This window comes from Heliangelus exortis, chromosome 2, assembly GCF_036169615.1.
Source record: "Heliangelus exortis chromosome 2, bHelExo1.hap1, whole genome shotgun sequence".
NCBI lineage: Eukaryota > Metazoa > Chordata > Aves > Apodiformes > Trochilidae > Heliangelus > Heliangelus exortis.
The window spans coordinates 142,055,765-142,082,639 of record NC_092423.1 but is presented as its reverse complement, the minus strand read 5'-3'; the positions used below and the strand labels follow the sequence as shown (position 1 = coordinate 142,082,639).

Here is a 26,875-nt window from a genome sequence, read left to right as displayed (position 1 = left end):
TCTGTGGTTTACCTACAACTTTGCAACAGATTTGTGAACTACTTCTCCTTTTCAATGACTTCTTTTCCAGCCCTAATGCATTGCTCTACTGTACATACTTTGATTGATACTTCTTCCTCACCAGCTGTGCCATGTGCCTTTTAATTATTTCTTTGCCCAAAATTTGGTGGTTCCCAAATTCACTCAAAATGTTATATTGGTTTCCACTGTCTTGTCAAAGTCCTTTTTATACAGGAGTCCTTTTTATACATTTATACATTCATATACGCATATATATCTATTTATATATATACGAGTGACAGATAAAAATGAAATTATTTGAATCAGTGTCAAATACTGTCAAATTTAAACTTAGCTTTCTCATCTGACCTGCATCCTCTCTTTTCATGGCTTGTGGTGTCAGCTAGTTTTCATGTTGATTTTACAAAGAGCTCCAAGGTACCTACATGAAGGACACTTTATAAATGTAAATTTATTTGACAACTGTTTTTCTGTGAACTAAGCTTTTAATCACCTCCTAGGATGAATATGGGAAGTTACAGTGTTGGGGTAAAAATGTTAACTCCCTGCAATATCTTGTCAAGTAACTTTCTTTAGCTGTCTTCATCTTGTTATGAAATAATGGGCAACTTCAGGTGTAACAGAGACAGTGCAGGTCCTGTTACACAGGTATTCATAAGCAGCATGGTGATGGGTACTATTTTGTTTGCATTTTTTTGAATGTTAGAGAAGCAAACCTCCCCAAAAATCTTATTTAACATGAAAATGTATCGCTCATAGCTTACTTTCTGTCTCTGATACATTTGCTTATTTGAATGCTGTGCAATGTATAAATAGCCTAAAGAGCTTATAAATATTGTGAAACGTTGGGGGTGGGGGTGTGATTTTTTTGTTGGTTTGGTTTGGTTTTGCTTATTTGTGGGTTTTTTGGGGGGTGTAGTTTTTTTTTCCCCATGTTATTCTGCAGTTTTCTCACTGTGTGAACATTGATTATTTTCAAGTCAGTCAAAAAATTATGGAACTGTGTACATCTTATGAAATCAGCCTGCCATTGCTTGTGGCCCTGGTATGCAGTAGAAAATCCTGCAAGACTTCTGGAATTGGCTACAGTTAGATGTAGGAAAAGGCACAGAAATGAGGTACTGAAGTTTTATATGTCCTTTTTATTCTTTTATTGAGTCACAAATCAGTGTCCTTGGAGGGCAGAGTGCTCTACTCTTCAGTCAGGTTTCAATCAGAACTACTATAAGTAAGAAGATTCTGCTGCTGAATAAGCTGATGTTTTACCTGCAAGATGTTTTCTCTAATTTCATTTATCCAAATCAGGTTATGTACCCATGAAATCTAATTGAAGGCCAAATTCTACTGCATTTGCTCTCAGGAGATCTGCTGAAGTGAGTGGCACTACTCCCAAGCATTAGCAAAGACAGGTGACTGAACTGGGCTGATGGAGAAATTGCAATTGAATTTGCAAGCAAACGAGAGCACCTTGGCACTGGTTTCATGGTTGAAATGCACATTTCAAATGTTGTGAAAGGCTTCTCTTATTTTTCATCCTATAGTCCAGGTTTCATAGTGTCTGAGCACTGACTTTTTTTAAGCTTTAAGCCAGTCAAAAAAGTACGAAACGTTGACTCCTCCAGCCACCCAGAGCTGATTTCAGTTTTTCTGCTGAATAATGTAATTCTAAACTGGTCTTATCTCATGTCAGCTCATCATATGCTTCTTTGTAGCCTGCACCAGACAGGAGTTATCTCAGGGGCTGAATTACTGCATTCTCTGTTTTATCTTGGAGCAAAAGCAGAAAGTGTCTGGGGGAAGCTGGGTCCAGGGCAACCTGTCTCCAGTAAAAGAGGGTAAAGCAGATGACAGGGATAAGACAGCAAGCACAGAAGTGGAATGGTGACAAATGCAGAGAGAGAGTAAATAGTCTCGAATTCCTCTCTTTTAAAAAGGAAAAGGCTGAGAGGGTTAGTGCTAAAAGTCAGTAAAATCAGAAATTATGAGAGGAAGATGAATTGGAAATGATTAAATCCTGTTTCTCAGACTACAAGCATGATACATCACTCAAAGAAATAATTGCAGCAAACAAAAGGAAACAATTTTATCACAAAGTGCCTAATTGTAGAAATCTTCGTTATTGAATACCAGAGGGACTAAAAGTATAATTATCTTCAGAAAGGTATCAGAAAAAGCCAAGCAGATGGATAGAGTGTGCCACCTCCAGATCAGAGGTGCTGTGAAACATAGGATCCTGGAAGCCAAGAAGATGCAGACTGTGCTAATCGTGCCCTATTTCTCACAAAGTTTGCCTAGACAACTATTACTGTCAAAGGTTAAACAAAACCAATTGGAGCCAGGCATATTTAATCATGGCATAGAAATTGTAAAATGGTTGAACAATACTCCAGATTCAGAAATACAGGAATATATAAAGATGAAGTTTCTGCCAGATGCATTTGCTTTGATATCAAATCTCTCAAACCCACATGAATGTGGGGAGCAAGACTTGCAGACCTGAGGCATCACAATGAGACTAAAGAGTTTTGCTTAGCATTGTTTCTCTTCTCTTAGGACAAGGAATACTTTGATTTTAGGGGGACCGATTATCAGATAATACTTTAAAAAATGCCCCTCTAGTCCATGGATTTCTGGAGTGTTTAAGACTGTTTTGTCAAAACATCACTGAATACTTGCTTTATTCTTGTACTTATATATGGCTTATATGAGAACTCTCTGTTCCCTGGATCCTCAGTGATGGGCAGTTGATCTATCATGGCATGGCTGTTCTGATGTTGTTATTATACTATAGGTATCACCCACAGTATGATGATCCAGAGCTGTCAGAGCCTGGATAGCTCTGCTCTGGAGGTGTTTTGCCCACAGGGCATTGAAGCTGCTGCCTGCTCCACAGCTGCTCTGCCACTGGGAGAGAGGTGTGATCCTGCCACCCAGGGTGCACTCAGTGGGACTTCATCAGCACAGTTGCTGTGACTGGACCATGGCAGGAAGACAGGGAGCTGCACTTTGCAGACTTTCTCATAAGTTAAAAAAGGCAGAATGAAGAATTCAGCATGTCCAAAGTACAGCAATGAAGCTGGTGAGGTGTCTAGATCGCAGATCTTAAGAGGGGTGTCTGAGGGAACTGGGTTTGTTTAGCCTGGAAAAGAGAAGGCTGAAGGGAGCAATTTTCACACTCTACAACTACCTGAAAGAAGGTTGTAGTGATGTGAGTGCTGTATCTGGTGACAGAAAAAGAGGAAATGGCCTCAAGTTGTGCCAGGACAGGTTTATATTTGATATTAGGAAAAATTTCTTTACTGAAAGGATTTTCAGACACTGGAAGAGGCTGCCCAGGGAAGTGGTGAAGTCACCATCCCTGGAGGTCTTTAAAAGATGTTTAGACATTTCACTTAGGGACATGGTTTATTGGTGGACTTGGCAGTGTTAGGTTTACTGTTAGACTTTTTAATCTTAAAGGTCTTTTCCAACCAATGATTCTATGCTTCTAAGTAGGAGACCAGAGGAGTTCACATGAATTTTTAACCTATGGGAGGGATGAGGTGTTGCATAAAGCTCCTGAAACTGCAGGTCTGTGGTTCTGTCTGTAGCCCATGCTAATATTGTTTGCTGCTCGGTTTCCTGAGCAATCCTCATTTCTGGGGTGTTGATGTGCTCTGTCTTACAACAACACAGAGCACAAAGAGGTGTCCATGAAAGACAAATAAGCTGCCAGAATTTGCACTGTCCAAGGATCCACTCCCAGTTGGCTCTTTTAAGTTCATATCGCAAAGGAAGAAGCTGTGACGCACAAGGAAAAAGTTGCAGCTTTTACGTAGGCACTGGTGAAGGAAAGGTCAGTGCACACAGTCACAGGCTATGCAAGCATTTGGTGATCCTTTCAGCTTCCCTGGGTCAGGATTCAGATTGTGAAAACTTGTGCTTTGGCATCAGTTGAAAATGAGTTTATTTAATTGGGTCAATAATAACAGAATAACTATCATCACTGGTATTAATTCTTAGCTAACTGGCATTCTTTCTTTTCCTTAATATGGCTTTGTTCTCAAACTAAGGCATGGAACAAATCACAAAGTTGCTTTTACAGAAGAGGCAGTGCAAAAGCAAATTGTTAATTATGTTTGTAATCATTCCTGACTAGGGCCCTGTGAGTCAGTTCTTGGAAGCCTCGTTTCTGGTTCAAAGAGAGTTTAATGCCCCCAAATACAGCATATTTCTTCCTCAAGGCAGAGAGAATTTTACACGTTTGATGCCTCTAAATAAGATCCAAGAGATTCTTTAATGCAAACTTTCTCAACCGTTTAGTTTTACAGCCTACATGACTGCAGAGCAGTATTTCTCTTGCTCTTTTTCTTTTTTTTTAAACAGATAATTTTGCTTCCCCTGTCTGATCAAATCCTATTTGTTGTTTGTTGCAGATAGCAGCCCAGGCAGTGCTATTTATGTGTATGAACACTGCAGGAATCTTCATTAGCTACCTATCAGACAGAGCCCAACGCCAAGCCTTCCTGGAGACCAGAAGATGTGTAGAAGCCCGACTGAGGCTAGAGACAGAAAATCAGCGACAGGTATTGGAGAAATAATTCCATTTTTGTATTAACCAGAACTGATAACTGGGGAAAGACTGAGCTTTTGGAGCCTCGCTGACTCGAACGTGAGGTTGCCTGATTTCTGTAGGTTAAGTGGGTTTGATGCTGTTATTTTGCTGGTGTGCATTTGTTGAAGATGATATGACATCTTAAATGACATCATTTTCTCTGGGCAGCAGGATGGATAGAGAATGGATGTTCATTGTCCTTTCTCATGGAAGAAGAAGAGGCTGTTATGTGAAATAGCAACTGGCAGCTGCTTAAAAACAGTTCTTTAAACAAGAGAGGAACTTAATGTTTCAGAATGTTGTGGATCCTAAAACTTGTATCAGTCAAGTGAAAACTAAACAAGCTCATACAGGTGAACTCTATTTAGGCAAAGAAGTAGCTAAAACATTACCTTTGACTCACAGATGAATTTTTGAGCCAGAAGGCTGCTGCAGGGAAGTATCACTGTATGTTTCCTCTGGTTTTTAACTCTTCCTTAAATATGTCCCTTTGACCACTATGCACAATAGCATAGGTGTGCTAGGTGAACCTTTCAGCCAAGCAGGTATGATTGTTCTCAGATACATCATCTTTTCCAATCCAGAGTAAGAGGCATTGAATAAAAACAAGTTTGTAGCTCATTATTTTTCACTAAGGAAGCAGAAACGAGATGTAACATGACGTACATAGTGTGCATTCACATTGAAGTATCAGAAGTCTATAAACAATAAACTTGCATCAAAAGCCAAAATACAACCTGTGTATATACATATATATACACAGATATATACAATTTACATATTTATTAATATATATACACATATATATTTGTTCAATTGTTATTTCATTCTCAAATTAGTTTATCAATTTATTTTGTCCTGTTTTATAGACAGGTGAAATGCTTCTAATTGTTATTTCATTAACTTCTCAAAAGCCATGCTCTTCTACAGAGGAAGACTGTACTGACTAATAGACTTTACTGACTAATGACTCAGAATGAATGCATGACTGCTGAGAGATGAAAATTACCTATGCTACACTATCTCCCCACTCGTAGTTGACTGAGGGATCTTGCAGGAATTATTTGCTCTTATTTTAGGCTTTTAGAGTGGGGTTTTTTTGTGAGTTTGGGGTATTTTGCCTTTCTCTTCTTTTGGAGTCTTTTTATAAACTAATATTTTGTAAGCTTTACTTTGATTATTGTTTTGTAGAGTTTATTGCAAAAAAAGTTTATAAAGCACTAGCAAAACATCCCTGTTTCAGTGTTTCAGATAATTCTAAGGATTTTCCATTATAATTATATTATTTTCTCAAGAAAAAAAAATTTCTATGAAGACATCTGCTTTGCTGTTGTTTGTTTTAAATCAGTCAGTGTTGAACTGAGCATTTTGTCTTGGCCCAGTGTCTTGCAAGGCTTCAGAGCTGTGTTGTCCCCTGAAGGCAGAACTTCCTGGAGTGTTACCTCACTGCCATTGACATTCACGTATAACCAAACAAAAAGTAGTTTGTTCCAGGCATCATATGACTGGAAATGCATAAGGGAAAATGCATTCAGTCCAAGGAAAATGCCCACAAGCAAAAAAAAAAAAAAAAAAAAAAAAAAAAAAAGAAAAAAAATCAGAATACTGAAAGGAAGATCTAAAGTCAGTTTCTTGATAAACTAAACTAAAATTTAAGACCAAACATTTTTAAATATTTCAAATTAATTTTTTTGGAACTTTGAAACCATTATAATGCACGCCTATATCTACATATAGAGAGAGATATTAAAAATACAGCTTTTCATTGGTATTTGGGATAACAATGACAAAATATTCGAATACTGGAATGTCTTGGGAAATGGAGTGCCTGTTTCCCTCAGTCTTTTCTTTCCCTTTACTTCTGAAGCACGGTCTCTTTTAAGAAATCTCTAAAATTGCTTCCACATTATCAGTGCCTGCTTTCTTTGATTACTTTGTTCATGCTTGCTTGGTCAGTATCCACAGGCAGTAATTCCGTGATGGGTAGAATTTTCCTATCTTGAGGATATGTATTTAATGATACAGGGGATCTGTAGTTCACATGAATGTAAAAATCATATTAACTGTTAGAGTATCATGTTTTAGAAAGGATTAAACCATGATGAAGTTTAATAAATTCATTCTTGGAATTTCCAGAAAATACAAAGAGGAGAAAGAAGGAGAGAAAGTGTGTGCAGGCCAATAGTTGTGGTGTGGCTCTTGAAAATTTCTAGAAATATGGCTGAGGAGCTAAACTTGTGAAAAGAAAATGTAGAAATAATTATTTGTTTAATTATTCCAGATAATAATTCCAGGAATTCCAAATTCTTTTCCACTTTGATTTATTTCTTCTTCACTTGTCATAAACTATCTATGTCAGGTTTCTTACAGCAGGGTCAAGCTTTTTGTGTTTTTTAGAGGTGGTAGTGCAACCCTTTACAGTAACGAGTGACAGAATTAGAATCTCTCAAGGTTTGTTTCCACCCCACGCAGCTTCCCCTTCTTAACTAAAAAAAATAGATAACTACAATGGGTATTTCATTGACATGCCATACAAATGACATATCATATGTGGTATGAGCTTTCCAGATGGGTCCCATAGGGTCTGGGTTTGTCCCTACTTTGTTTAAAACAGTGACAGTAAAATTACAATAACAAAAACCATGAGCTAAATAATACAACAGGGAATCGTACGGTCTTCTATAAGTAGTTGCAGAATAAGACTCCAATTTTTTATCATTCTAAAGGCTATATAAATGCTTCAGATATACTTCTGTTTAGTTTTTTTGAAATTAAAAGAAATCAAGTTTCTGCACTCTCAAAATGACCCTTTCACTTTTCTCAGTATCATTTGTATTTGTCATCTCTAATCATCTGTCATACTAATAACTATAAATGCTCTTTTTGTCATTATTCAGTTTTGTGTAGTAGCCTGAAAGAGCCACTCATTGAAAGCCACTCAGTTGTGACTCGAACATTTCAGAACCCAGTTTTTAGAGACAAGCCAGAGGTACCATCAGACATGTGGAGCTGTACAAGGAAACAATAATGCTGATAAGTAATGGGGTTTCAGAGATTTTAGAGACAAGCCAGAGGTACCATCAGACATGTGGAGCTGTACAAGGAAACAATAATGCTGATAAGTAATGGGGTTTCAGAGATTTTTAACAATCCTCTCATGACTGTTTGCAGATTTTCCTTCATACAAATACAAAGTTTCTATCATATCATTTCTGTCTTGTAGTGGAAAACATGATGTGGTTCTGTATGTTTTGATAAATTAGGAAAAGCGTGAGATGGAAAAAAGCATTAGGTGGAAAACAGGAGATGGTTCTGTATGTCCTCGTGTAGCTCAACTGAAATTTTTTAACTGAAAGCAGTTTAATTCATTCATTTGCCATCATGCTTTTCCGTAGAGTGCAATAAAATAAAAACAGAAGATGAAACCACCAAAATCCCATTAGGCAGAAGAAATTCTTTTGTTGTTGTTGTTTGTGCTGCTCTGAGCTGAAATTTTGGACAGTTCAATGTCATAGTTTGTTTTCCAGTTGTCATTATTTCCAGCAGTCTGTGATTGCTCCCTTCTGTGGGTTTTTTAGGGTTTAAGGAATCCTTTATCTATTTCAGTATTTTTCTGAGGTTTTCCAGTTTGGCAGTCAAGGCCCTTTTGCCCTGTAGAAATGTCTGTGTGCCAGGTATGGTTTCTGTAAATCTGAGTTAGTACCATTGGTTCATTATCCACAGAAAGTATCTGTAGGTGCAAGTTCAGCTTTTACAGCAGTTCATTCACTTACTGCACAAGAAGGAAAAGGGTGCAATGCAGAGCTTTCTGGTGGAAAAGAATTTAGGGAGCTTGGCCAAAGTTTCTCAAAGCTTTTAAGTTATTTCATTTCCAATTTCTACATTTCCAAAACTCTATCCAATTAAGCTCTACCTTCTCTTTTCATCCACTCCCTCCCATCATCATTTAGTCTCAACAAGGCTTTTGAGTAAAATTTGCAGAAGTATTTCAGAAAGTTAGGAGTTTTACTTGTATTTTCAAAAGTGGCTAAATCATTAAAGATCTGATTTTTTTGTTTGTTTGTTTTTAATTATTATTTTCAAGCACCTGGGGTTGCTAGAAAGTTCATATTAGCATTTTCAATCACAATAAATTTTCTAACTCTATTAATAACATACTGGAGATCCAAAGGGGAATTGCTCCAGAAGTCATTGCTAATGATGTTTATGCACTTGACTCTGTGGTGTCATTTGTACGACACCATTCAGAAATCCCAGCACTGTGAAACTGAAGGAACATCTGTGTCTACTCTTTTCCCATTTTTTGTTACAAAATTAAAATTTTGGTGAAGATCTGAAACATTTCAAAGATTGGGTTACTTAAATGAAGCTCCACCTATGATGACTGTGAGAAAACCTGTATCATAGAAAGATACAAACATCAGAGAAGCAAGCTAGAGAAGGTAGCACAAAAAAAATAATGTGTTGTAAAGACATTCTCAGTTTACCAGTTATTGACCAAAATGTTAATTTATTAATGAAATACATTTAGTGGCTTGTACATAAGATATGTAGGTATATCAACTAATCAAAAATGTCAGCCATAAAATGTCCCCCTGTTTTTTTTTTTCCAGTGTGATATTATTATTCATAAACAAAAAACATGAGGTGCTCAGTTTTCTTAAGCCCAATTTCACTTGAAATCTTGGGTCAGTATTTTTACCTGCCATCTATGCACTTCAAAAAGGTTGACACTTAGTGCTGTACTTTTTAAAAAGCCACTTTAAAAGCACTGTTTTCCTTTTTACCTTGATTTTAATATAAAGTACACAGCAGGCAATTCCGCTTTCATCATATCTGGGAAATGAAAATAGAAAGTATAGCTTATTTAATTAGTGTCTGCAAAACTTTCACAAACAATGAACATGTCATTTCCCTCACTGTGAAAATGCTCTCAGTGAAGAGCAGGAACCTGTATTAAATTTCATTTTAATTTCTATTTCTCATCATACAAAATCCCCAAGTTTTAAATGAATGACATACTAAATCCAGACACATATTGAAATGATGATTTTATGAAGAACTGAATTTATAATATATCTCTGGTGCCCTTAGCTGCTCTTTCTTCAGCAATTCATCTTCACTTGAAATTTGTCTAACATTTTTAAAGCCTCAAATATTACCATTTAATTATAAAGACCCCCTTAGATGAGTTTGTCAATCTGCCTCTTCCTCCATCACACATACGTATGCCAAGTTATATATGCTTGGAAACAATTATTGTGCAAGGAGGTTAATATTTGTCTTACAAAATTTTTTATGACTGGAAATGGAGGCTTAAAATGACTGGCAAGGGAACATTACAGAATTTAAACAGCTAAAAATCTTTAAAAATCAGCCCAGCACTTACCTTGTAAAAAGGTCTCAACTTTACAGGACTGCTATTCAGAGGAAAGTCATTCTTCTCATAACAGAATCATATGATGATGTGATTCTCTGATAATCATAATTAAAAGACCTCTCCTATGTGATGCCCACACTTCTACTCTCCATCCAAGACCTCTCTAGACCTATGAGATTTATGAAGCCCAGATAAAGCAATGGGGAAATAAGGGTGGGAAGCTGCTTTTGAAGTTGTTAAACTGTGTCCTACTAACATGAATAACCTGAGGACTGGACTAGTGTTCAAAACAACAATAGAAAGCATCTCTGAAATGTTTTATTTGTTCTATTTCTGATGTATTTAGAACATCTGACAGTATCTTATTAAAGAAGGATCTTCTCTGAAGTTGTTTGAGATGAGAGGTTGAATCAGTCCAGATCTGTGTGATGCTTATATTCATCCTTTGGTGAGGTGTTTGTTCTTCTCATGGTAGCAAGTTCTTCATTATTTGAAAAGAAATCTCCCTACCTGGTTCAGAGAGCTCGGCAGCCAAGCTGCACTACCACTGCTGTGCTAAATTACTGGGAGGGACAAAGACTCAAATCAAAAATAAATCCTCCAGGTTTAAAACCCTGAGAAGAAAAATGAGAAAATTATTCTACTTTAGCATCACATTTGTGCAATTTCAGTGGAGTTAACTCGTTCTAAGAGGTACAAAAGACATGATGCATTTTTATATCCCCCTCCAACACTGTCTTCAGCAAGCAGACCCCTTGCTCTGCATGCATCATCTTAACATCTCAAATTCCTCTCACATGGAAATAAGACTCCATCTCAATTTTCCCTGAGCCTTCCAAATATTTTCTTGGGTGTCTGACAGAGGAGATGGAGGTGAAGTTAAGAAGAAGGAGCAATTAAGACATAGAGTTGGTGAGGAATAACCACTGTAAGCCTCCATTCTTTCCAGGAGTATTCAGGTGAGAAGGTTCAGTTTGACATCACACCTGATCCACCCCTCTTCTGGGGATGCTTCCCATCTAGTGTGGTGAAGACAGGCATCTTCAGGCATAGTTATGGGTTTGGTCAAATTAGTGGGAAACAAGAAGAAAAGCCTTTTCTTCATTAAATAGCTAATGAGAGCAGCCCTGTATGAGATCCCCCTAGCAATATATCCTCCCTGCAAGTCCTGCCACTGTTTTACTGGATATCAACTTTTCAGCTCATATCATTCTCTTCAGGGGTTTCACAAATTCAGTTAAAGCTAAATTTGAATGTTAAAACATTTTAGAAATTATTTCGTTTTACTTCCACAGAGACTTTGAGATCAAGAACCCTTAAAATATTTGTCCAGGTGAAAAGAGGGTTGTTTTGTTTTATGGGTATGAACACATTCCATTCACATTCTATTTTTCCACTGTGGGTTTGAGGGCCATTGAAGACACCTCTTAGTTTTCAGAACAGTCTGCTTTTGGCATAGTTCCTGCCTGTTGTCTATGGAAAAAACCTAACCCTTGGTCTCTTTTTCCATTAGAGAATTTTCTGTATGGCCATTTGTTTCCCATTTTACTTCTACTTTCAGAGGATTTTTTTCTAACTTTCCTCTGCAACAATCTCTGTTTCCTACAGCTTTAAGATGATTTCTACAGATACATGAACTCTGTTTTGTTTTATGTGTTTTTAAAAGAAGCTTATGTATCATGTAGGTTTTACGAGGCTCTTACAGATCTAGATTTTAATCAACCATCACTACTTTGCAGCCTCCAGAGAAAAAGCAGATTGGACTGGGATTGGAAAGGATACTTTAAGAAGGTTAAACGTAGTAAAGTCATCTTTTTTTAAACTGGTGCTAAGAATATGAAAATCGCTCTAAAGTGGCATGAGGATAAAGTTCAGATTTGGTTTAAAAATAATCTGAATTTTTGAGAAGACATAGCTTTCCTTTTTCATTGTAGAAGTGCTTCAAAATGCTTCGTAAATAAAACCTGTGGTGAAGGTATATTTTTTTTTTCTAAAGGGCAAACAATGACCTCCCATTTAAAAAAATCAGTGTTAATCTCTGGTTAGATACTGCATTTTATCCAGATTTATAGGAAACGGTTTGTTGAATGTGATATGCATAGAAAGATTTAACAGTTTTCCAGACTTTCTTTGATCTCCACTCCTTTCTCTGAAGAATCATGATCCCAATAGAAATTTGTTTACACATTACTCCTTTTGCTACTTAGATGATCATAGTAAAAGTACATGCTGGTTAATCCAACAAGCCAGGGAATCTGCAAACTTTCAATTGTTCCTTAGGATTCATATCCATATTGTGATTCTAAGTCCATTGACAGACTTTTCTTACTTAATGGAGTCAGGACCAGCAACATTTACATGGATGATTGATTTGTAGGTACCAGGGAACACATCACAGGAGCAGCATGCAAATTTTCTATATCTTCTTGTCCCAAAACACCCCATTTCCTCAACCCGTTTGCAGTTAAAAACACAACATTTTTCATGTGAGATTTTAGATGCTGTTCCTGCTCATTTGCTGTTGATGTGTGTTTCTTACCATCAGAGCATAACCTCTGCAATTTGGTTTCAAGTAGAAATCTGAGGTAAAATCAAGACCATTGAATCACAGAATGGTAGGGGTTAGAAAGGACCTCTGGAGAACACCCAGTCCAAAGCCCCTGATAAAGCAGGTTAACCTGGACAAGGCTGCACAGGATAGCTAAAAAATAATCCCCTAGCTTCTTTCTCATTCCTTGCAAATTTGGAGTAGCCACATGGACTCAAACAGAATAATGAGAATTACAGCCAATGCTAGAGAAACATACCCTGAGCTGCAATTTATTTAGGGGAGAAATAATTGCAAGGAGTGTCAGAACTTCGGGCATTGGGGTTTTCCCTAAACAAATGAGTGAGACAGGAGCCTCTGATTCCCCTCCCTAGTTGGTGGCTTTTGGATTTGCTAGTGATAACACTACTTTCTGAAAATCTATGTTTGTTTGTTTCTTTTTTATTATCTCTACACCAGACTGTTTAAATGCTGTTCTCCTCAACAGTGAATGAGATCAATGGCTTCTTGATCAGGTTTTGGTGGTCTGTGCCTTCCAGATATTCCCATCTGTGTCTAATAGAAAAAAGCCATTATCACAGCTGCTGCTGACTGGCGACCCTTGCTGATTGTCCCAGGGAATGGACAAAAGTGAAATGAGTAAAGGGAATGAAATCTTTTCACCCCCTACAGTGATGAGATACTTGTGCCAGCTGGTCTGCAGTACAGTCATTTCTGCTTAAATAAAGAACTCCAGGCTCCAGATTCATCAGGCTAGTACCTTTCCTGAGCTCTTAATATACTTACTCATTTTAAGGTTATTTTTCTCATTCAGGATCAGAATTTTTAGGAAAGTTTATAACTGTCTTTTCTTAGTCCCCTGAAATGAAAGTAGGAGGACTCAAAAAATGTCTTTACAAGCTTCACGATTAGTAGAGAGACTTTGTGCTCCATGTAACAGTTTTAAATTACCTGACCATGAGCAGTATCAATTCTAACTTAGCCAGAATCAAGTCACTGGAGAGAGTTGTGCTGAATGTAGTTAAATCCAGTTGGCAGCCAGACACCAGTCATGTTTCCCAGGGTTCAGTATTTGGACTAGTTTTGTTCAATACCTTTATAAATGATCTAGATGAGAGGATTGAGTGCTTCCTCAACAAGTTGGCAAATGACACCCAGTTGGGTGGGAGTGTTGATCTGCTTGAGTGTAGGAAGGCTCTATGGTGTGGTCTGGACAGGCTGGATTGATGGGCCAGTTGTATGGGGCTGAAAAAGGACAAGTTTCAGGTCATTCCTGAAAGAATTCCTGAAAGACCTGGGGGTTCTGATCAAGACCTGGCTCAATATGAGCCAGCAGTGTGCCCAGGTGGCCAAGAAAGCCAACAGAATCCTGGCTTGTATCAGGAATAGTGTGGCCAGCAGGAGAAGGGAAGTGATGGTGCCCTTGCACTGCTGAGGCTGCATCTCAAGGACTGAGTTCAGTTCTGGGCTACAGTTCACTACAAGAACATTGAGGTGCTGGATCAAGTTCAGAGAAGAGAAACCAAGCTGCTGAAGGGTCTAGAGCACCAGTCTTGTAAGGAGAAGCTGAGGGAACTGTTATTGTTTTGTTTGGAGAAGAGGAACCTGGGGGGGAAACCTTATCACTTTCTACAACTACCTGAAAAGAGGTTGCGGGGAGGTTGGTGTTGGCCTCTGCTCCCAGTTAAATAACAACAGGACCAGAAGAAATGGCCTGAAGGGGAGGTTTAGATTAGATGGAAGAATTTCTTTACTGGAGCAATAATGATGATTCTTAGATTCTGTGCATATTACTGGAGCTGTGGAATTCTCTGAAATGGTGTATTTCTTGTTTTGACCAGAACTGAGGACCTCCTAGATCTTCTATGTCTTTTCCTGCAGTGAGGTAGTCATATAAAACCGAAAAATAAATGGCAGGTGGGCTTGCTTTCTCCCATTTTCCATGTAATTAGCTGCAATACCTAGTACTGTCAAGAAATACGTGTTTTGCTGACATTGCCTAGTAATTTCTGAAGCATCAAAAAAGTAACAAAATAGAAAAAGAAACACGAAATTAACAGAAAGGAGAAAGAGTGCAGAACAATTACATGAAGATTCATCAGGAGATGAGTCAAAGCAGTCCTAGAGAAATGAAAGTGTACTGGGACATATTATTGCTTACAATAAAGTGAGATGAGGCCATTCTGATATTTTGGAGCAAAATTGAATTGTAGGAGTTGTTTTGCTCTCATTTTCTATTCCTGTAAAATAAGGAATTGCTTAAGGTTATGCCATTATGGAATCAGTCTCTAGTAGACTTGTCTTTCTCCTGTTTTTAAAATGTCCATCCTGTCCAAACTAACTGGAATTTATTAAAGCCAATACATTAGAGGATAGTGTATTGCTTTTTGTTGATATATGTCTCTTTTTCCATGTAAATGTTTTTATTCTGGATATTTTCCTTCTCTTGAATTGTTTAATATAGAATAAATCATTGAAAAAAAATCATTATGACATTTATAAGGAACAAAATTTCAAAACTATACACTTTTCATGTGTTAGATATGTCTGATTGGTTCCTGTGAGGCTGGACAGTATTACTTGTGAGCATAAATGTTCACATCAACAAGCCAGGGTGAAGTTACAAATTGTTTTGTAACTCCTGCTTTTCACTACATGCGTTTGTTACATGTCTGGGTTTCACAATGGAATGTAGGTTTAACGTGCTCTTCATTCAGGAAGTAAGACACCAGGTGTTAGGATCCAGAGGACCTGGGAAAATTAGCAGATGGGCACTATCACTGAACTTGAGACCTGTAGTTCCTATTGTCTAAGCCAAAAGACAGCTCAAAAGACAAAGCTGTGTCAGGAGGAGGTTTCATGATGTAGCTGAGCAGATCTAACAGCTGCCCACTGCTGTCCAGGAATCCAGACTTGTTACCTGCAGCTCCAACACCCAAACATGTGCTCCCAGCCCTCCCCTGTGTGTGAGTGATGCTCATGAGGCCTCACAGTGAGCTGACTCACTGGATCTGTCCTGTACCACGTAAGCATCAGCTGCACTTAGTTTCATGATTAATCGTATTACTTTTAAAAACAATTTTATAAATAATTTTTTATGGAGCGATACAGTTCTTCATTTAAACAAACATGCAGCAGAAGTAACAGGTACCACACCATAAAAAAATTGACACAAAGGGTTTTTCCACCACTTCCCAGCAGGCTACAGGATGTGCTAAGTGTTTATGAAGCCAAAGTGATACTGGGAAAGCATGGAAATACAAGCTGGCATCTCTAGAACCAGCCTTCTACTCTTCAGGGAGCACACAGAACAAGCAGCCTTTAAGATCTCAATATTCTTACTGAGCCAACTGGCTGCTGAGGAAAGCATCTCTTTTGACACCTGGCAGTACACTTATAATCACCAAGCCCTGTCAAGATTTTGTTCTGTGGCTTCAAACCATATTCAAACCATTCAGTACCCAAAGCAAAGTCCTTCCCATCAGCATGTGCTACATGTCTCATGAATTTTTGGAAAATAATATTGAGGAAACAATCGGAAGGAAGAAGTGTGTAGAAGAAGCTTTTTTCTTCTTGCACTGCCACAAACTTTATGAGACTCCTCAGCTAACAACTAATTAGACACCATTATAAAGAATCGTGACTCTCATAAACACCAGCTTATCAGTTGGGATGAGACCCGAGTTATGTTTCATAGCCAACAGCTAAACAAAAGGAGATTCCAAAACCTCCCGTGCAATCTGGCCCTTTTTTTCTCTCTGAGAGCAGCAGATGCCTGAAAGGAACATGAAGCCAAAGACAGGATGAGTGAGAATGGTAACTGCCTAATTTAAAAGAAGGTTGATAGAGCTCATATCATGTATTGCAGCAGTAAGTAGTAAAAGCTTACAGACAAGCTCATAACCCTACACGTCTGAACAAATTAGATAATGCAGTTTATTCTGTATTTTTTAATTACTTGTCATTGTCCTGATAATGCATGAGGAAGAACAGCTGCAGAGTATCCGTTTTGGACTAAGTAAGAATAAAGGAATTTCTCTTTAGAGCTGTTCATCATAATGAGAAGTACTAATTCTCATTTTCCAGAGTGGCATCTACAGTAATTACATCTATTCTGAACATTTTCAGTTTTTCAGTAGAAAACAATACCACTTGTAGCTACTTTCCTTAAACATGACAAAAGCTCATGCTCTGAAAAGGCTAAAACCACTTCTCATTCTTACAAGTTTGGTGCTTAAGAAAATACCTTTATGTTATTAGATGCAAATGTTAATGCCAAGATCTATGGTTCTGGCAAAAATATTCTTAAAAATAGAGATGGAAAGTGCAGGGAAGTTTCTCTACAGTCTGTTGACTTGAACATTTCTGGTGTATGTCAACTCTAGTTTCACATGTGTCTTAGCACCAGTCATATGTAACTTGTTGCCTAATATGAAGACTTCCTTCCACAAGATATATGTATTTGAGCTATCTGAAAGAATATGTAGAGGAGGAAGAACAAAACCAGAACTGAACTGTTATTCAAGAAGAGCTTTTCATCTCTCATCAGAGCCAACCTTGATAAAGAAGGTGAAAACAAAGGAAAACCCTAAGGCAGTATAACCAGTATTTCATCATTTGCCCTGTACCATCTAAAGGGACTTGGTGCAGGGAGCTTATGCTGACAGCACACCCTGCAGGGGTTATGTCCTCACCTGATCCATAGGAAAACCTTGGGGAGTTTGACCTTCCTCTTTGAAACCTCCTGCAGGCCCAGATTGCTTGTTGATGTTTTGTATTTGTTGGCCTCTTTTTTTCTTTGGTTAGCACCAGTGGAAAGGTCTCCAGCTCAGTTTATGTTCACAAGACTGAGACCTTGTTTTGAGTCATCTCAAAAATTATTCCAAATGTTGTTATTTACTCATCAGGGATATATCCCACTTTCCCATGAATGTGTCTAGCTACATTTGTGCAGTTCTGAGCACAGTTGATACCCCCTGATTTCAATATAAAACACACAAAGGATCAGTGTATGCAGAGAAGTTGTTCAACAGGGTGACTATTGCAGATGCATAAAACAAGAACTGGCATTAGAGAAAGTAGCAGTGTTACAGTCTTGGGACTTTAAAGAGACATATATGTGACTCATGAAGTTAATTTGCCTTATGACTGCAGGATTTATTTCACTTTTCCTAAATTTTCCTGAAGGAGTACATTGGGTAGGAGTTAGCTCCGTATTTATACACCTCCTAAACTAGGTGGCTCCATGCTCTTTAAACTTCTGAGATCCTGCTGACATGCAGTGAACACAGGCAATGGAACCCAGGTGTCATTGTAGTGACACCTCAGTAGTTATTTACTTACCTTGTTGGATGTCTCTCCAGATTCACTGAATGAAACAGAGGCTTCAACGTACCTACATTGTAGTCACCAGAATTCAGGTGTCTGAAACCAGACCTGAATTACATCAAGAGTTTGTTACATTTAGTGATTCCTAGTGGGTTTTTTTCTTTTACTTTGTTATTTTGTGGGGCTAAAGGTTCTTTATTCATTTATTTAGTCTAAACTGACTACTACCTCCTAAAGACTAAGGTTGATTCATGTTGTGAATTGGCAATAGCAGAAAATCACCAGGTCTTTTATAACATCCCTCTGTTGCTACCTTCTTTCTTCTGTGTCTTTTCTCCTGAACAAATATATCCCTGTTCCTTTTCAAACCACTTAGCACTACTGCTGTTCACCTTTGAATTGTTCCCACTTATGCAATTGCTCAACTAGCAAGCTTTCAATAAAACTGGATTACATTGTTTCCCTCATCCTAGATTTCATGACATTTCTTTATTCTGAAAAAGAGGTTTTTTTTTTCCTTGTGTCTTTCCTTCTCTGAAAGTAGTTTTCTTCTCTGTGATTTGCTACTGATCTTCTGCACAGGACCTCCACTGATTTGTGCCATTCTTCTCTGCCACAGGATCTTTTAAATTTGTGAAATGGGAATAAAAGTATTTAACTGGTTTTAAAGGCAGTTGTGTGGCAATGAGTTTTGTATGAACGGAACAGTGACCTGACACTCATTCTTGGATAACTAAAAATGTTTTTTAACTGCTGGACTGAAGAAAAGTGGATCAAAGGCCTGTGAACATAACTTGGTCCATAGAATATTAGCATCAGCTGTGGGAAAAAAAGGATGGATGTGATCCACATATGATGGATTTGATCCGCACACTCAATGCGTGACTTGTGGAAGGGGCCAGTTTCACCCTGCCAGTCTGGTGTGGTGTAAGAGAAGCTGGGAATGACAAAGGACAGCTGATACCTGTAGAAGGAAAAAATTTCTGTCCTTTGAATGTTTCAGTACGAGAGAACTGACTGGTGCCTGGAGTGCTTTATAAAAATACATTTAAAAGCACACACACTTACATGATCTTTTCTTGTACTGTTCCTACATATCATGGCACACATAACAGTGACATGAGCTGTATGTGCACTTTCCTCTGAGATCCTGACAAGAGCACTTCTCTTGCTACAATATCATTAGAGGAGGACTAGTAGAGGCATATTAATTAACCTCTGTTTTTGTGGGTCCTTGTCAGGTGGTATGTGCAGCCAAGAAAGTTTAACTTACCTAAGGAGTAGCATGAAGGTTAAGATAGATATTTTCCCTGGCTTCTGAATGTGTGCCAAATGAACTATGTTTTATTTTGAATAAACATTTTAGAGCCATTGATTGATACCTACTTAAGTGAATGCAAACAAAGAATGTAAGATTTTCCTGTTGTGAAAAAAAATACATTCTCCGTTTTAACCATGTCTACAAAGAAATGGCCTTTTTTTTTTTTTTTTAATGTCCTGATCTGATCATAGATTTCATTAGCAGTTCAAATATTAACCAGAATGTTCATTAGCTTTCTTTTTTGTCTTCTTTTATTTTTGAATTTGTATTCTTATTTGTCTCCCTACAAGGATAAGGTAGGAAACAAAATATTCTTTTTACAGTGAAAATATTTTATGCTGTTGTGAAAATATCTTCACAGAAAATCATCAATCACTTCAATCATGTAGCTCCCTGAAAGACTGATCTGATTTATCTGAAGGGTGGATTTAGTATATGGTCATATTGAGCAATGTATCTTAATAGTGAATGTATAAGAGAATATATAGCCTAAATGCCTTCTATTATAGGAGGCTGAGAGATACAAAATGTCAAAAATATTTCATGTTCCTGGCATATCCACAAACAGCTCTTCTCAAACGTGCCATCTTAACATGCCATGGGACGTCTTTTTGAAAGAGTAGCTACCTTAGGGCTAGACTTCTCCATGAAACCTGGGTTTGCAGGAGTGTAAAATAGATCCTAAATTATTGGTTTTCTTCTTGCTATCACAAGCACCATATCCAGTGTTTAAATATCAGAAAAATTCTAGAATCACTTTTTTGGAAAAGATCTTTAGCCCAGCACATTGCCAAATCCATCACTAAACCATGTCCCGAAGCAACACATCTTCATCTCTCTTAAATATGTCCAGATATTGTGGTATAACCACTCCCCTTAACAGCCTCTTCCAGTGCCTGTCAACCAATTTAGTGAAGAATTTTTTTCTTATTTCCAACCTAAACTTTCCCTGCCACAACTTGAGACTGTTTCCTCTTTTCCTAGCACTGGTACTAGGGAGAAGAAACTGACCCTCACCCCTACCTCATCATGTAGCTGCAGAGAGAGATTAACAAGAAGATTAACACTTCCTTTCAACTTCAAATCATACGCAAATTTACTGAGGGTGCACTTGATTCCCCCATCTGGATCACTGATAAAGTTATTAAACAAAACTAGTCCAAGTACTGGACCCTGGGGAACACCACTTCTAACTAGCTGCCAGCTAGATTTAACTCCATTCACCACAAGAAGAGAGGAGGAGCAGAATTCCCAGATGGTGGGAACCATCCACCCCAGATGGGTGGAAGAAGGTCAAGAGAATGCAGGTGTGCTAAAATTAGTATCACACTATGAGCAAATAGTGTGCTCTGAGCTGAGCTTTTTACTAAAGGATGAGCTCACTGCATGGTAACCCATTGCCTGCTCTAGATCAGCTGTCACTGCCTCGCATGTTTTTTTTTTCTCTTACTCCCGAATGCAGCCCTTGGTTTAGTAAAGTTCTGTAGAACAGATGGATTAAAGATTAGCAGAGTCTTGGTTCTCTCATCTTCTGTCTTAGCACATTATGCAGGCAGGAGCCCAGGAGAAAACTGCCATGTCAGAGTGGAGCACTGCACGCACACCTCCACTCCATCAGAAGCCAACAGCAGCGTGTGCTTTGCCTTCTTAAGTCAATATACAGTTCACCTCAGCTGGGGCTGCCACTTAGACAAATGAAGGTGTTTATCTACAATGTGTTTTCATTGTAGCTGGGGATTATTTACTAACTTCTAAGAGTGCTCAGAGTGGGAATTCTCCATGATCTTCACTGTAAAAATTGTAGGCTGGAAAAAATATGACCTCCTATGAATGCTGGAGAGGGGGTCTTGCCTTTTATTTTTTCCTCTGCTTCATCTATGACTTCATTTCATCCACAGCATGTAATCCTGCTGGAGACAAAACCAGCACTTTCATGATTGGTTTTCCTCTATCTCATGTCACTTAATCATCCATCTTTGAATGGCTTTCTTTTCCCTGATCAACTTTTATGCCCCAAAGCGTGACAATCCCCCCCAGACTGGATCATGTTATTTTATGTTATATACTTCTAATATCAAGTTGCCTCATAAAAACCTCAACATTAGTTTCTCTGGTGGAGAACAGGAAGTGCATATAACGTTTTTAATCTTTCACAAAAATATGATAGTGCAATCAGGAACAGAAGTCAGGACTCCTGGGTGCTTTGTACTTGGGTACTTGTGAAAAGTGGCCCAGGGGTCATCCTTAAGCATCATCTCACTGGAGCCTGCCAAAACAATCATGGGGGTAAGCAACTACAGCCAGAAAGGAAGCACCAAGGTAAATGCCAAGATACCATTATGGTGATACTCAGAAAAGCTCAGAACCAAAACCCTTCAGTTTTGTAAGACTGAAGATTTCAGTGCCAAGAAGCATTGTCTTGCCTTTGGCTTGCATTTTCACTTGTAGTTACTCTATGGTACTCCTTAGAGAAGGTGCTGTCCTTACAGCTGGCACAAAAATTAACCATATTCTTCTAAATCAACCTAAAATTACCTTTCATTCTCATATTTTGCCTGAGTGTGACCAAAATAAATGTCTAGGGGACCAAACTGCTTCTGCAGGCTTAGGGGTACAAACAGAAGAAAAAAACTGTTTCTAATGTAAGGAATAAGTAAGGAATATTCTTAATTTGCTGAGAAATAGATTTGGGTGGGATACTTGTAAAATCTGCCAAAGCTGTCAAATTGATGAGCCACTGAAACAGAGACATTGTAAAGTTTCTCCAGTGATGATCTAGGGCTTTAGTGAAAGAATTCAATAATATTTTGAAGACTTGCCTGGCCCTCCTTAAATGTAGTTAGTCATTATATCATTTCAAGGGCTGAAAAACAGCACTTCTGTGTATATAAGTATATATACTTGATCACTAACACTGTATGTATATGTACACAGATATGCACTGATGTACTGTATATACACTCTAAAATGGAACCAATATACACTGACCCTCTACTAATATAAACAACAGACATTATTAATAAACATGTGCATGTATATAATTATATGTCACTTCAACTTGTCTCGAATATTTACTCTTCCTGAGTGTTCCTGAGACACAGACCAAGCTAATTAGAAATGCTGAATATGCTTTCCAGTCTTCCTAGGAGAGAGGCCAGCGTGAAGGGCTTTGTTTAAATTCATTTTCATTCTTCCTTGCCTATATCAGTCAAACAAGAGACATGTTAGCCTTGAGTCCTGGATGCACAATCTAAAAATCCCAGTTTAGGGAGCTCAGGCACCTCTCTCCAGTAGCAGAACACTACTGCAGATGAGCAGAAGAGTCAGCCCTTCTCAGAACTATAAAACACACCTACGTGTGTGGAAAGAGCTAAGAGATTTGAATTACAAGTATAAATAAATAATTGGTTTCCATAATTTGGGTCTAGCACCAGAGATGTGTGTGTGCTCACATAGTAGACTTACATCACCAGCTGTCTGTGTCACCCAGCAACTCATTGGCTACTCATCTGTGTAGATGAGATAACAGACTGGTTGGACACAATGGACTAATGTGAAACCACCCTGAAAGCAGGAGGTTGGCTAAACCTTCATAATTAACTACTGGTGAAATTCGCTGCAACCCCTGCTTTATCTTGGCACGTTTATATGTTTAAGGATGTTATTTAATATTCTGCATGGTGTGTCCCATCCAGAACCCAATCCAGACCCTGATTCCTGCTGCTGAAGTGAATAGATTGTGCATAGGTGGGGCATTTGTAAATGCCCAATAGAAACCATCCTTGTGGAAGTGCTCCATATTTGTGGTTTTGGTTGGGTTTTTTTGTTTGTTTTTGTTTGTTTGGGGTTTTTTATAGGTAGTTTAGATATTTAAGATATAAGCATGTGGATAAAATATACCAATAGTGATGAATTATTTAGGGCTGGGGTTGTCACATGGGCTCGTGGGCCAGCCAGACTGTAAGAACTGAGCAGAAGTCATGTTAGGAGTCTGTGCTGACCTAGCTGAAGACACTGCTATGAGGACCCATGCAATGGAGACTCCTGCCACCACAAGCAACCAACTGTCCATTTTCTGAGATTTGAGGCTGTATGTGAACATTGCCCCATGCAGGCATCCCAATAAATAAATTTATTCTTTCTCAATAAGCATTCTATCATGAATGTCCATATAGTAATGAATGAAAGCCTATCTGCTCCTGTAGGGCCTAAAAGATGGCCAGGAGCAGGCTGTCATCTCAGAACAACTCCTTCTGTCCACTCCCACGTGTCTTTGGTGGTGGGAGAAGGCTGTAGATTGCATGAAGTGTTTGGATTGCTGTGGATGTACAGCCTTCCCTGTATGGTGTGAATGGATGTGAATCCATTATGCAACAGGGAGGTTGTACAAGGCCTTTGGGAAAGAGAATGCTCATCCTCTGAGGGGTCAGCAGAAGAGCTCAGTCTACAACCTGTCCTGGGGGTGATCTAAAGAGAGGTGAAGCGGGCCACAGACTGAATGAGTTATCCTGGAAACATGCTTCACTGACCCATATACATACTTTTTTTCTGAGATTACATAGATGGTTTTCAAGGAAATTTGAAACCCGGTCCCAGTGTCAAAATGGTGTCAGCATTGTAAGCATTGCACAGTTTCAAACTATTGAGAATTTTCTGAGATTCCCAATTCACATTAAAACATCATTTCTATTAACTGTTTTAACCCTACTAATACACCCAGTCTATTGCTACATCTTTTCCATAAAGTATTTTAGGTGTTCACTAGTTTATATTATCCCTGTCTTTAACCTCTGAAAATACAACTAAACATTGTCTAAACACTGTCCTTTTTGTCACTAAATAAAGAGGACTTGGGTTTATCTACATATTTTTTGCTTTATCTATTCTCCAGGCTTATTATTAATTATACAGTTTATGAATGCTAAACTGACAGTCTGTAAGCTCTGATAAATAAGCAGCAATAAAGATCTGATCCTACCTGCTGCTGAGGACTTCCTAATTCCTATGGCCTATATCTGTTAATCAAGCTGCCACTGCCTGAAATGTACCATTTGATATGTTTGTGAGTGATGTTTAGAGAGAAGCTTGTAATGAAAGTAATAAGTGGACGGATCTTTAAATAACCCAAGAGTAAGAACATGTAGGAAGGCAAGGAGAGAGAAGCATGCATATTCTGGACTCAAACTGGTAATATGAATTATCACAAATGATTGGAGGTAGAATTTTCAGAGGGGAGGGTCAGATCTTAAACTGCCAGTTATCCAGTTCTTTTAAGAGGGCAGAGCTCAATCAATTTCCTGTACTAACTTAAAGTACTCATTTAGACAGATCCTGCTATGTTTTTTCCTCTTTGTTTTAGGAACGGCTGGTGCTTTCTGTCTTGCCACGGTTTGTAGTCCTGGAAATGATAAATGATATGACCAATGTAGAAGATGAACATTTGCAACACCAGTTTCATAAGATCTACATTCACCGTTATGAGAATGTCAGGTGGGTGGAGGAGCCTTTCCCTCATGTTTAAGGTCTCAGGTGCTGCTGAGTGTCTCTGGTTTGAGAGTTTCCCTTCTGTCATTTAACTCATTCATAAAACAGAAAATTAGTGTACCCTTGCTTAGTCCCTGAGCAGATAGGAACTTTGATGCTTTTTTTACTCATCAGGATGGCTGCGTGCCTTTGCTATGACAATACCCATTTGAGCTGAACACTGAGTCTGGATCATTTGTGTGTTTTTTTATTTTTGTATTTTCATTTTAACTAAGTAGTCAGGGTTGCACAGAAATGGGAACCTTGCCTGTGCATAAATTCATGTTCTGACAAAACTTTCTGGTTTACCCCACACACTGGAAAAGGAGATGATGCTCTCAAAGATACAGGCATGTCATGTGGCTCCCCTGTTTAGTAGCCATTTTCATTCAGTCATTCTTATTATCATTTTCCTAATTCCATTTCCCTTTTTTGTTCTCCTCTAAATTTCTTTACTTCTAAAATTAGATAGTTGGAAAATAATTGTTATCTATAAGGTGCTGCTCAAGGTAATTGTACATTTACACCAGAGTGATTAATTTCCTCTCCAGGATATTACAGAATCTCTGACTTTAGTGCATTTTTTAACATTACTACTTTTTAAAGTAGTCAATACTTACCTTTATTCAGTTGCTATGTACTGAGCTATAATATGCTTTGGTCTGGGTGATAGTTTGCACACCACAGACTTTGTGTTCATGTATCTTTCTCTATATTTACATTTGCTCATTGTAGGCATAGTGAACAGTCAAAGTTACATGACTAGGAAATTCTCTGGCTGTTGAAATGTGGGTTTAGCTTTGTTTGAGGGTTGTTTGTTGGCTAGGATCCCACCATAACTTGAGGCATTCAATCTGATGCACCTATATTCAAATTATGGTCACACCAGGCTCCCTGTGAAGTCAATGGAAAGAACAAGAAATCATCCAAATAAAGATTCATACCCTAAATAGAGGCTATCTATTTAGGGGCACATCTTCTCAAGTATTTCTGTAAAGTCTCTAAAATTAGATGTCATAAAGCTGGCCCAAGCTTGGTATGTATCAGCTGTCATGAATCTATTGTCTCAGGATTTGAGTCTTGTATGGCACATAGATGAGTAAAGTCTGAAAATCACACTAAAAGCTGAAATCAGTTGAAGTCAAACCCACTGTGAAAACCAGCTATATATAAACCTACCCTTCAAGAACACTGTCAGATACCAGCAGATAGCTGGGTGCACACAGAAATCTGTGTATACAGCCCTCTGTATTATGGGTTCACTGTACCTCAGACTTTTCACAGATGAATGGGAACTATTGTGCTTATTAAGGATTAACTTCATCTTCCTGAATGATTTGATAATCCAAAATTTCATAGCACACATGTTTTAGTAAGGTCCTTTCTCATTCTTGGTAGTATTCCTTTAGTCCCTTCAGTGTTTATATTCAATATTCCAGAATATCTAAGTGTCTAGAGCAAAGGTAGCATTTGGTTATCAAAGGAAATAGACTGCAATACTGATACATCTTCTGTTTTTTAGCATTCTTTTTGCAGATGTTAAAGGATTCACCAACCTCTCCACAACTCTGTCAGCCCAAGAGTTGGTCCGAATGCTGAATGAACTCTTCGCCAGATTTGATCGACTGGCACATGTAAGTTCAACACTTTTCATTTTCAAAAGGATATGAAGCCGACTCAATATTTGGGAGTTAAGAGAAATATCCTCTGATCACTTTGAATGATATTTATTCAGATTTCCCCCACTGGGATTTCATACAGCCACTGAGATTGGAAGGCCCTGTCAAGTTTTATCAAAAATGATGAGTTCTGATAGCAAGAGAAAGCTTAGATAGGCATCAAACTCCATACTTCTATAGTGCTAGAACAAGAATAGAATCACAGAATTCTCTTGGCTGGAAAAAGACATCTCTACAATCACCATGTCCAGCTGTTAACTTCACTGCCCCCAATAATACAAATAAAATATATTTATATCACCATTGCCCACTAGAGCATGGCCTCAAGTGCCTCATCTACAAGTTTTTTAAATACTTCCAGGGGCGGTGACTTCACCATTCCTGGGCAGCCCCTTCCAGCACTTGACTACTTTCTCAGTAAAGAAATTCTTCCTAATATCTACTCTAGACCTCTCATGGTGCAACTTCAGGCCATTTCCTC

General features: G+C 38.2%; 1 protein-coding gene across 2 annotated transcripts in view; it reads left to right on the top strand.

The window, feature by feature from the left end:
• ADCY8 (adenylate cyclase 8) overlaps positions 1–26,875 on the top strand; it is a 123,870-nt gene that overhangs the window by 26,108 nt on the left and 70,887 nt on the right. For both annotated transcript variants that reach the window (XM_071738394.1, XM_071738395.1), the window contains exons 2-4: positions 4,437–4,586; positions 24,552–24,682; positions 26,238–26,349. In XM_071738394.1, coding sequence (XP_071594495.1) covers positions 4,437–4,586; positions 24,552–24,682; positions 26,238–26,349 — 393 coding nt within the window. The remainder of the gene's footprint in view (positions 1–4,436; positions 4,587–24,551; positions 24,683–26,237; positions 26,350–26,875) is intronic.